General features: G+C 39.4%; 1 protein-coding gene across 5 annotated transcripts; it reads right to left on the bottom strand.

Annotated features, from left to right (window-relative positions):
• Window positions 1–2,914: 2,914 nt before the first annotated feature.
• LOC135496796 (uncharacterized) lies at window positions 2,915–10,454 on the bottom strand. 5 transcript variants are annotated; one of them, XM_064763265.1, is made up of 5 exons: window positions 10,323–10,454; window positions 6,909–6,951; window positions 5,601–5,660; window positions 3,692–3,762; window positions 2,915–3,284 (listed from the first exon to the last, which is right to left on the bottom strand). In XM_064763265.1, the coding sequence occupies exons 2-5, from the start codon at window positions 6,939–6,941 to the stop codon at window positions 3,215–3,217; spliced, it is 234 nt and encodes a 77-aa protein (XP_064619335.1). In that variant the 5' UTR covers window positions 6,942–6,951; window positions 10,323–10,454; the 3' UTR covers window positions 2,915–3,214. The 5 variants fall into 5 exon arrangements, with proteins under 5 accessions (XP_064619335.1, XP_064620143.1, XP_064618465.1 ...); XM_064764073.1 differs by having other exon boundaries at window positions 10,269–10,323; XM_064762395.1 differs by lacking the exon at window positions 10,323–10,454 and adding an exon at window positions 9,826–10,258.
• Window positions 10,455–12,361: the final 1,907 nt, after the last annotated feature.

Here is a 12,361-nt window from a genome sequence, read left to right as displayed (position 1 = left end):
TAGCAGACTTTAGTGAGTAAGTGATTGCCATGTAAGAAAATGTTCAATAAATAATTTTTGGTTGATAAACATGTTTTGTATCTTATTGCTTTACCCAAGGAATTGACTGCAGTAATCAGTATTACTGCCATAAGAAATTATTCTTGAAGGAAATTAAGGAATACCCAAATAATTATTTGAATGACCCCGGAACGGATGCTGTAACCCTTGCCAGCCTCAAACCTTGCCCACGGTTATGAAACAAGGAAGGGCTCCACACCCTTCCTTCATTCTTTCTTGTACGTACTAGGCGATCCCTCCCTCTACCTGTCAATTTTAAGGACACCCTTGGGACTGCTGTCCTTTAATAGAAAGAAAGAAGACGTTCTGATTAAAGAAAGACGGATTGAAGGTTAATGTCAGCCCTGCTACAGAATAAATGAATATCCCAATAAACATATTGTTATAATAAAATAAATATACCGTAATGAATACAAGTAGGGTCAGAAATAGAATAATGTTTGGTCATAGTTGCCATTTCAATCATGTTCATAAAAACCAATGATTATTCAGTGTAAAGGGGTTAATTTCAACTCCAATAATCTAAAACACAATATGCACGTGATTTTGTTGACGGAAATAACTATTAATATCTATCGTGATGCTCATTGATCGATCCATACATGGATCGATTAATTACAGCAATATACCATAATGCATTAATTTACCAAATCACGTGACATGCCTGTGGTGCTGGTTCTTTAATGCCTTCCGCCGGGAAGAGGCCGCGTAACAAAAAATATTCCAAATTGAGATGTTATAAAATATTTTTTTCACAAACATCAAAAAGTTTAAGAAACGTGTGAAAATAACACCCAAACTTCATGATTTACTAATCACTGAAAATACTGTATATTTTGAGCGACCTTACGATTTTAGGAAGTGAAAGTATTTCATTACATCTTTATTTTGGGTTTGATCTGTTACCATTTCATTTCGGTAAAGGTAGTCTGCAGACCTGGGCGTGGTGGGGCTGGGCGTGGGCGTCGGGGGTGATCGGGCGTATTTCATCAGAAGCCAATAACAGTAACACGGGTAAGTTGAACATTCATAGAAGGTGAATACATCATATCGAAGTCATAGTACATGCTGCACATAAATGCATGTAAAAAAGTCAACACATGTTGACACAATTTTGGAAAAAAGGGTCTCACAGTACAAAAAGCGTTTTAATATGTAAAGTCAAGGACTTGGTGAGCCCCCCTTTAGTTCGGGGGAGCACCCCCGAACCCCCTACGATAGTGTAACGTTTTTACCCAGTACAATGGAGGGGAAACCCCCCCCCCCCCAAATCCCCTCCAAACCCATTCTAACCAATATCTAGTTAAACAGTCTTTTTTTAATCCATACATGTCATAATAGTATTAAGATAAATATCAAAACAATCTTATATTCCAATGATTGGCTCTTGCATGACTTTAAGTATCTAAATAATCTGATTGATGAAGCTTGGTAGAACAAGAACATTATGGTATTTGCATAGGACCAATCAATGTAGTAGCTGTTCTGCACTCAGTACCAAAAAACTAGAAGAAAAAAAGAATAGGATTTGCACAGGAAAAATTATATAAAAACATATATAAAATATATAAAAACAAAATACAGTTGTGCAGTGATTTTCATGAATGTACATGTATTGAGCTATTTTGAGCCTTTTTTTCGTGATATTTTTCATCTTTGGTCCCATCAATCTTAAAGGTCAACGTCGTCGGTAAAATATATTTGAAATTTTTGTGAATGAATTCAAAAATTTCAAATTGGGTAAATACTGAATATAAGTTTTAAACAATGCCATTCTATATACATATAAACAAACACCATATATAATTATCGGGTTTCACCAGGTGCGTAGCTGCATTACTTTTTTCCTGGACAACCATTAATTACGAATGGCGGTTCCCTTTAACACAATACTAGCTCAAGTTCAATTAGGTAGATTTTTTATTAAAGATATGAAATTCACAAAGTGTTATTTAATATCTTTTTCGCAATGTCTATGTGATATTTTGATCTCATCACAAGCAACTATGTGAAATTTTAAATGCCAAACGTAGATTCCCTTTGATTATACATATAAGAATTTCAAGCAAAATGCACTTAATACATGCTTATACACTGATAATCATAGTTGGCGTACCACAGTAACGAATGCATCCCATAAACAAAGCAGACACTTTCAGTTATGCAACACGCCGTATGGTAGAATTACACCTGAAAGTAACCACGTTGCCCACTTATCTGTTGCTAGCTTTCTGAGGGCTCTCAATCATGTACAAATAAATGGAACTTTATGCAGTGACAACATGCACATTGTTTTTGTCATGTGGCAGAATCCAGAAGTATTACGGTAGCAGGAAGGGTTGGGCGTTTGTGGTTTCTGAGTCGGAGGGGGTTGGTGAGTCGGAGTGGGTTGTGCTTTAAGAGAGACTAGGCATGGCGCCAGTCTCTCTTAAAGCACAGTCAACAGGCATTTGGTCTCAGTATTTGGGTAAGTACAGAATCAAGGCAGCTCAGAGAGCAATGATTGAACGATGCTGTGGACAAGTCCGAGGATACTGCATCAGTCACGACCAACTTCTCATCAGAAAGCGTCACCACCAGCATATTCAATGTTCAGTTCCAACCTGTACCAGTCCAATGCACGCCTGTCAGCTTAGCGCGATATGGAACATTCTTCAGAAACTCAAGCGAGGGAAGTCTGCTCATTAGCATATCTCGCGCACTGCTCCTTCTTGTCAAACATCGTCGTGAAATCGTAATGGAAAACGTCTGGCTTTGCGCCAGACATTGAGACTAATAAGTGAAGAACTAATAGGTAAAGAACTTCTACTTGCGCGAGACTACTGTGATAAAATTATCATTGGAGAGACTCCGGTGACGTACACATATATTTTTTACAATCAAAAATGCCCTCAAAAGACGACATGGAATGATTATTTTATTGATATTTCCTACTATATACCTTCCAATTATCACTTTATACAAATAGATCGGCGTTAGGTCGCATGCTTTTCTTTCCTGGTGACACTATAAAGTAAAATAGTTGCAAACCCGGAAATGCGCTATAAGTCCAATAATAAGTGACGGTGACCCGTTATAAATGTTTTGCCAGCTTCGCTTTTTTGCCGCTACGCGGCGCGTTGGGCCCTTGCGTCCAAGTCATTTGAAAGCAGCACTACCCATGAGTCATAGCTTCTTCTCCGATCCCGTGTTCGTATGTAGTCCATACAGCAACACCGAGGCGGCTGAAATATTACAAGACACTGATATTACTTTTTTTTTCTTATACCATAAAGCTACTTAAGTCAAAGTGGGGCACCTAAAATGCATCTTAAGTTTAGGTGGGGTATTTACTTAAAATAAGTCATATTCATAAATATGCTTAAGTCAGGTTGCCCACTCAAATCGAATCTTAGATTTGAGACACCTCTGGGGCAGTCTTAACTCTCAGTGGACTGGTTCTTTCAGTTCATTTTTAGCACGGCGCTCATCGGAGATGAGTTTGTTGATGTTGGCTTGGCAACATGAAATTGCACACAGGCGTGCAATTCGTAGGGAACTGGTATTTCTTCAATAACGTGACTGTGTGCTGATAGAAATGTTGTAGAAAGGTTTGGCGTTAGTAACACCAAAATAACATTATTTTACTTACCAAGGGCTATTGTGCCTGTCGCAATAGGCAGATATCATTTTTTCGGTCGTATGTGATATCGTAATATGGACCTGAAGGTAAAAAACTATTTTGATACAGTGTGTTAAGTACCTTGACTTACATCGTCCCTGATCAGTGCTAGATGATTGGAAGTAGAAGTAGGCCAACCTTTATTACGTAGTATGTGGTCAACACTGACAGTGAACCGCCGTTTAGTTCATATTGAGGAGCATTGCACACAGTCACATTGCATAATGTCTCATTGTATGTAAGAAGAAAGAAATTGCACTGAAAAATCTTCCTTGACGGTTGCGCAGGGATCGGAATTCTACAAATAGTTACAGTAGTTGTGGTTCACGTTTCGCGTTTCTGTGGCCACAAGTCAACTCTCAGTTAGATCTTTGCAACTGAACAGGATGTAACCAACTGTTTTGGTAACTAAAGTTGAATACTTTTTTTCAAAAACACTTTCACAACAAATAATAATGAAACTCTCGTCAGTTGGTATATGTCGCCCTTTTCTACTTCCCATTACGAAATTCATGTAGACATATTGTGAAAAAGCAATAGAATTACAGTTAAAGATATTTCCACCCATTATCAATGTTTACTTTTAGCAAGTAGATAGCAAATCTAAGGCCATGCCAATAGGTCGAATGGTCTTGATCAGGCATTTTTCATAAGTCTTTCCAATGGTAACAGCCGTAACTGCTACCAGAAGAAATTCCGAAATTGCTGACATTTTTTTTACCTTCAGGTTGCTCCTATGTTTGTGCACATCTTCCAATGTGCCAAGTTTCATTATTATAGCTTATATTTTTTTGAAAATATCCATTAGAAAAAAAAACGGCTCCTGTCCTATCCTAAAAATCGTAAAAGGGCTCCAATGAACTGATTGTTTGGTTCACATCTAATTTACTCCATTCACCATAGGCCTTTGATCTTTATTGCCCTATTTTGGGAAGCCCTTGTATTTTTCTGGTTTTCTTGAAATCCGAACTTTGAAGGAAAAGTTGGACAATGTCGGACTTTTGTCGGGTAATTAAATCAGGGAAAAGTTAGAAAAACCGCTAGGAAGTTGGAAAAAGCCCTCCACTAGTGACGCGTGCGTCTACGGGAGCATTTAAGGCATTTACTTTGACATCTTGACAACTTACTGTGAGTAGCCTTACGTCATTCCCTTTCTGTGGCCACTCTAGCCAAATGTACACTTTGACAACTTGCTGTGAGTAGTCTTTATTCGTGTCCTTTTTGTAGCCACTCTAGTCAATACTGTACACCTTGTCAACTTACTGTGGATAGCCTTATGTCAATTCCTTTCTGTGGCCACTCTAGCCAACTGTACACGTTGACAACTTACTATGAGTAGTCTTTATTCGTGTCCTTTTTGTAGCCACTCTAGCCAACTGTAGACTTTGACAACTACGATGAGTAGTCTTCTGTCGTTTCCTATCTGTGGCTACTCTTGAACAGCACCACCTTGGCAAGTAGCTGAGAGAAGCCCAGTCCATGTGGTACCCATTTTTGAACCGCCTAATGGAACAGTCACAACTTCGCAACTCAGTAGATATAGTAAGTAGCCCCATGAAGCTGACATAAATATCTAATATTAGCTTCATGGTAGTTCAAAGTAGTGGTGGTTGCAATTCATGTGGCCACCAGTAAACAGTTGAGCCATGAGGCTAACATAAGGCTAACATGAATTTATGTTAGCTTCAAAGTTGAGCCATGGCTACTAGTTAGAAAATCATGCGGAACATGTGCATGAGCCTCATCAGTACATGAGAAGGATTGGTGTGTATTGCCAAAATAATATTTTTTTGTCCGTGCACTGGGGAAATTCTTGGGAGAAAACAATGATCCATTAGTTTGAATAAATGGAAATTTAACTATAGTCTTGAAATCTTACCTCCATTGTGATGTATTTCCTGGGTCCTATCTTTTGGAGGTGGCCTTGACGAAACATGTCCTGTAACAGGAAATATATTCTGACAATTACAGAGAAAATGAAGTTAAAGCCATATTTCTCTCACTTGTTGGAGCATCTGTGTGTATTGGGACAGTGTTTCAGAAAAATGCAAAATTCTAAAAAGGTTATAAAGAGTAGCCACAAGGATTTGAGCTTCCCATTGCTGTGACCTCCGATGAACAAAGAGCCACTTTAACAACCAATTCAAAACATGAGAGGCTAATACCACATTCTCCCCTTTCCTGTATATTTTATTGGCTCTTGTTTTGGTCAGATATCATATGAAACAGCAGTATTAACCCACCCATCATATTAAGTTTGGTGTGATGTTTTGAGGCGTGTTGTAACATAGAGGTCTGTCCACTTCTTTTCAGATTAATCAAGGTATCCATGATACACAACGAACACAACTTTCATAATGAATATATATGCTGTGGTCTGGGAGTCTGAGTGGAGGCAAACGACAATAACTTAAACCTCGGAAACTGCTATAACTATTGCAGGTAATGAGAAAAACTCATTTTTGTGACCAGCAGCAAACAGTCAGTCTAAGGCGTAGTTGCAATATGTAATATTTTCCATTTTCTCCGACCATCAGGGTGCAGTTATACCTTTGCAACTAGATACAGAAGAGTGGCCTCAAGTAAATTTTGTGTAGAGCTAGGACTTTCGAATGACTACAGGTAACACCAACCCCTAAACGGTTTGATCCTATAAAGATGTCATTTACAGTGGTCACAATGTACAGTAATACATCACCAATATCCCATTAATCTTTAATGTGCAAAGCCTAGAGTATGTTTTACCTACTACTCTTTCTGGTTGTCACTTTTTTATTTTGAAATGCACTGCTCATTAGAAAAGCTAGATCTGAGGCAAGTTAACACAGCGAAAGGGGAGGGAAGCCATTGAGTAGGGCTGGGCTCGAAAGGGTCTGGAGGTACATCTGTATTTGGAAGATTTATGTTAGTTGGAGATGGTAACTATGCATCCCGGAAATAGACAGCAAGGCAGGCACGATTAAATCGTTCATATTCTACCAAGGTCAGACTTTTGCATAGAATGCCAACAACTCAGGAAGGTGACTAACCATGTAACGCGAACTGTCTCCAAAGCCGCATAGCAAAACCAAACGGGTGAGACCAAGAGGCCCCAGAAAAAGATAGCTTGGGGAAGGCGCGGGCTAAAGATCAGGCGACCCTTTGATAAACTGAGGAAACCCCAACTTGCAAGGAGTAGGCTACATACCATTGATGGAGAGCTGATCTTGTCCTCGGTCATCCACAACACGCTAGAAAAGAAACAAATGTACAGTTTATTCTATATTCCTCTACAAAAGGTTAAGCATGGGCATTCGAACACCATGAACATTTGCACAGCAAGGTAGATTTCATCGCCTTTTCATCGGGTTGAATTCAAAGCACGTGTAACTGAGTTTAAGGTAACGAAGCTTGGCGGTACAAAAAATATAGCTTAAAAACAGAGAACTTACGGAATTAAACGCGAAAAAACGACTGCAAAAATTTCCCATTTTACTACTAGCATAATACCCGTGGCGCTGGTTGTTTTAGGGTGTTGGCTTACTGTGGGGTCGGGGCAATTTAGGTGAAATGAAATGATATGTCTGGGGGTTATGATGTTGTCTTGATTTTGATATGCGTAAAATAGGTCGTTGTGTGATGTGGAGCACTCCGCGCCGACCCAAGTGTTTACAAATCGAACATGATGATTTGGGGGATGATTTTCCTCCAAATTACTTACACTCATATACGCGTTTTTGGCCAAAACGACCGGAAAAATCAAACTCCACACTCTTCAAAGTGGTCTCGACTTATTTTGACGAACTATTTCGCGAATGGTGAAGAGGCAATGGCGTGTTACGAACTTAGTACAACAAATGCCGCGAGCATAGTGGGTGGCAGACGGAGGAAGTAGTTCGCCTATGGTTTTTTCGACACCCTCCGCACGGACTCCACTCGTTCCGGAACACTCACTTACTTGTTAATCTGCAGTGGTTAGCCTGTTTTTATTGCAGTAAAGATATGTTAATCGGGATTTTATATTACATGTATATTCTATATTTGCCGCGGGTATTCATATAGGGAGCTGTGCGCTACTTTGCGCCCGTGCTTGGGTCGGGTGGGGCGGTTTTGTTATTATGTGACGTATATCACCTGATGAAATCCCATACGGTACTTAGAAAAATTAAGAGCGATTAAAAACGTAAGGTGAAAGAGTACGACCAAAATAAAGGGGGAAAATTGCGGAAATGGATGAATGCTTTAAACATAGTGGCCCCAATACTTTCCCGGCTTATTTTTTGTATAATCCCACACTTTTGATTTAATAGATGGCCCCATATGCAAATCATACCTGCTGAAAAGGCCCCATATGTTCATGAGTATGCCCATATATAAAAAGAACAAAAAATGCTATTTCTCCGAAATCGCTGCAAAGTTTACCCATTTAACCCGGCGAGGACCATCTCCATATCAACCACGACTTTCAGGAAAGGTTTCGTCGCCATCCGATCTGAACTGACGGAGGAGATGTGTGACAAACTATTTCAGCTCTACGTCCATTATACATGTAGTAGTGATTCTATTAGGTCTCACTAGCCAGTGGTGATCAGGTCGGGATTGTACCCTCCCAAAAGACTAGTTCTTAAATCTCGGGCGATTACCATGGATACAGATGGGCCTGCTCTATCTCTATTGGTACTTGTTCAAATGTAAGGTATTTTGTGAAGGGGTGGCTCTGACGATTATTTGAGGAAAATACCAGCTTCTTCTGTGCACTTACGCGGTGAGCAGGCCCTGCATGCTATTTATAGCTCAACAGGGAGTTGACAGAGACTGGTTCCTATGACATTGAACATGTTCTCAAGGTAAAATTTCGAGGGGCAAAAAACTCAAACAAAAGCCGCAACGACACCCTATGTTTATATAAAAGATTGTTGACAGTTGGCTTCCTAAAGGTGATGAGTAGATGTGTATGAGCCTTTTTGTTCACCATCCATGATAATCTTGAAGTTATAAGGCATAAAGGTGATATTTGTCAAATTAGCGTTAACATACAGGGTATCTCATGCATTGTGTTGCATCAGTCTATGCATGACTGTATGTCTAGACGACGTTGAAACTAGGCCTGATGTATTCTAGAAGTGACAAGCTGTTCAGAAATGTATAGGTTTGTGTGAGAGTAAGGTATTGCCAAGTCTACAGCCGCTGGAACTATGGTATGCATGAAATGACGTCGCGTCATTTTTGGAGGCAGGTAGGCCTGGCCTCCGCACTGGCTAGTGATACCTTTGGTCACGATCGTCGAGATACGCGCCCTCTAATTGGTCAAAACGTAGCCAATCAATGCGTCTGTTACATTGGGCAGTTCTAAAACGTTTGCACAAATTTCGCGATTTTATGCAATAAAGTGCAGGGTTTTGTAAAACTCTGTTTGAAATACATAAATAAGAATTTGACTAATGGATTTGATGTCAGAGTTTTGATAAAAATAATTTGAGATTAATAATTAATGAGGCGTTTCAATCCCGGTGTGAATTGCGGGGTAGTATCTCTGAAGAAGACCATGAGCGCCTCAAGCGTTGATGTCGAAATGTCATGCGCTTGTGACAAGTGTTGTTGAAAGACTGATGTGAGGACATTATCACAATTGAATTTCTGGTTTTAGTTTTAGCAATACTTTCACGGAATAATTTAATCTCCCAAAGAGAGGACTAGCTTCCATTAGCTGCCTCTTAGACCGGAAGAGACCAACCAGGTGAGGCAAAATGTACAGGAATATCCCGAACCTGCAAGACACCCTTGTAAGAGATATTTAACGCAGAATGATCGGTCAAACAGTCATCCGATGAATCTGACCCCCTCTCAATATGACTCCCGCACCATTGTTAAGTGCATTAAATCGTTTCACGCTTTTAAGTGCCAATTAAATGAAAATACAGATGAATCCAACACTTGACATCTTAGTCCATTGCAATTTACGAACAATACCAATCGCGCCTGAAATTTTTATCAAAATGATCAAGACTACTATTTATATGTGTATTAGTAGTCTGAAATCGACATTGACGACTTTCCATAGCTCAAATCCTTGCAAAACATTCTCTGCAGAAAAATCCAAGTAATGAATATCTTATCGTAGATACCCTTTAAGTCACCACTCAAAGACATTATTTATACAGACATCATCCAAAAAATGAGCTCCCACGAATGTAAGGTCTCCATGGAAGAATTATCAGCCAGGACATACATCCAGTAATATCTTATCGACGAAAAGGAATCATGTCAATTGATAATTATATTCAGATCATTAAACTGTTTGTTTCGTTCTCGTCCAATTGAAAGGATTCATTTAATCGATCATATTTAGTCATATGCCACAGATGAAGGCCAAAGCCAGGTAGTTCGATAAAAGCTTTCGATTATATTATATAGACGAATGTTAGCTTCAGTTTGTAGATTTATTGTGAAATTCCAAGTGCGGAACAACCTTTATAGGTTGTACTTTCAAAAAAGACACGTAGATCATCCCGTGAATAATGGCAAATATGGCAAATCAAACGGTATAACACTGGCCTTCCGAACTCACTCAAACGCAATTGGTTTTCGAAATCAGCCACAACTAACAATACACAGCAATCACCTTAAAATCAGCGTTCACTTCAGCACGTGAAGTCAACTCATTACGTTGAAATGTATTTTGGCCACACCATGCCAACTCCGGCAACGTGAAAGGTCCGATTAAAGAGCTGGAGGTAACCAAGGTAGCTAATAGTAACAGGAAATTACGAAAACAATTTCTATCAAACTATATTTGAACTACTCCCAACTGACGGCTGTCGTCACCATGCAACAATAATCACCAGATGCTTCCTAAAAATCATTATTCATTTCTATTTATTTCATATTTGTTCGTACACATGCAGTACAATAACAACATGCAGACAAACAATAATTTCTAGTGGAAAACGTGCAAGGTATACTAACTGACTGTATATTGTTAGATGAATCTACAGGACTATAAAATACTTAGTTACGGACATGACCGAAGGCGATGTCAAATGCCACATTGAATAAATCTAATAGATACGCAGTTCATCTATTATGACATTAATGTCCTTTTGGGAAAATTAGTGGTCACTTGAGGCTCTTAGCGTTGTCATCTCTCTTATAACTTCAGCAGGTTTTAGCTGGTCGGGGACCGGTGCGTGGGTCACAATGTCAACAAGTTGATTCCTCCCAACAAGTATGTCGTCCAACAAGTCTGAAATTCTACGAGCCCGACGTCTCACAAGTCCGACGTCCCACACTCAAAACAGCTTAGGTTTATCAATGGACGCTTATTGCCGCCATTTTTATAAGCGTTTCGTGATAGGTTTCCTTTAACAATCCATCATCAGTCAGACGCAAACAGGTGTAAAATGGATGAGGGTAAGATCTTTGCAAGACCAACAATCTGCACTCTTTATAAAACGCATACTGAGATCGTTCCGAAAGAAGGGGATGATATATGCTCCCCGGGAGAAGTGAAGTCCTCCTTGAAGGAGAGGAGTTACCAACACGGAACTCCCTCACAAAAGTAATCATGACCCAAAAGGCAAACGAACACTGTTATTATGACTTGAAGGAACATGCTGGAGAACCAACAACGAAAACCTTCAAGTCCGTTAACACAGTTGCAGTATGACCAGTTACCGAATATACATCACACTATGGTGACGGTTTCTCTACCATTTATCGATTTATCCAACAAAAGTCCGACATCGTCCGACTTTTCTCCAAAAGGTCGGATTTCTAAAAAATTCTAACATGAAAAATACCAGGGCTTCCCATAATAGGGAAGAAAGGTTGTGAGCTCAACACTCAGAGTGGCCCTAAGTGTGAACACTAATTAGCTCACTAAATTAGGTCACCTCATGAACCCTATTCAACAAAGGCCTTTTATCTTTAATGTCCTATTTTTGGAAGCCCAAGTATTTTTCTCAGGTTTTTTAGAAATCCGACATTTCAGGGAAAAGTCGGACAATGACGGACTTTTGTCGGCTAAATCGGGTAAAAGTTAGAGAAACCGTTGCAGGGGAAGAGATACTGGGTGAATTTTTACAAGTCTGAAACCAAATTCATGAAATAAAATGAAAACAGTTGATTGCAAACTTATATCAAGTATCAATTTGGGTAAGAAAACAATGTTGAAGGTGTCAGACAGTCTTTCAGGTTCACAAGTCTTCCTAACTATGAGAAACAAAGGCATTTTTTGGTGCAAGGAATAACAAACCTGTTGCTTTTTCTTTGCCAAAAACGTGAATAAGGGTCATAGCTGGGGCAAGCTAGCATTTTGAAAAAACAAAATCATGTTAGTCATGAGCGATGTTTAGCTGTAGCTCGGACCTGTAATACTCCCAGAGAGTAGAGTTTGAATCACGAATGTACAGGCCAAGAGCTAGGGGTAATAATATGAAGCGCGTTGAGCGACTTAAACCAATTTGATTAAGCGCTATATAAGTTTCATGATTATTATTATTCAGTGTCAGCAGCTAGCTGGGCTATTACTAATTTACATGAGCCAATCTATGAAGCAAAACATGTTCAATTGTAGAACAATCGGCATTATGGGTAGGCCACCTTCGCCTTCGATAAAGGCGAGTGCACACAATGACGAGGGAATTACTAGTAATAATACAG

The sequence above is a fragment of the Lineus longissimus genome, chromosome 1 (assembly GCF_910592395.1).
Source record: "Lineus longissimus chromosome 1, tnLinLong1.2, whole genome shotgun sequence".
In the NCBI taxonomy this organism is placed as follows: Eukaryota; Metazoa; Nemertea; class Pilidiophora; order Heteronemertea; family Lineidae; genus Lineus; species Lineus longissimus.
Note: the sequence above shows the minus strand (reverse complement) of the source record. Positions and strands in the feature narration are given on the sequence as shown.

What these genes read in the sequence shown, in the direction of transcription:
- LOC135496796 (XM_064790084.1), bottom strand. Translation starts at nt 9,931, where the DNA reads ATGTATGTCCTGGCTGATAATTCTTCCATGGAGACCTTACATTCGTGG. An exon ending in GAGCTCATTTTTTGGATGAT is followed by an intron (nt 6,952 to 9,863) that starts GTCTGTATAAAT and finishes TTTCTTTTCTAG; the next exon opens with CGTGTTGTGGATGACCGAGG. An exon ending in GGAAATACATCACAATGGAG is followed by an intron (nt 3,763 to 5,600) that starts GTAAGATTTCAA and finishes TTTTACCTTCAG; the next exon opens with GTCCATATTACGATATCACA.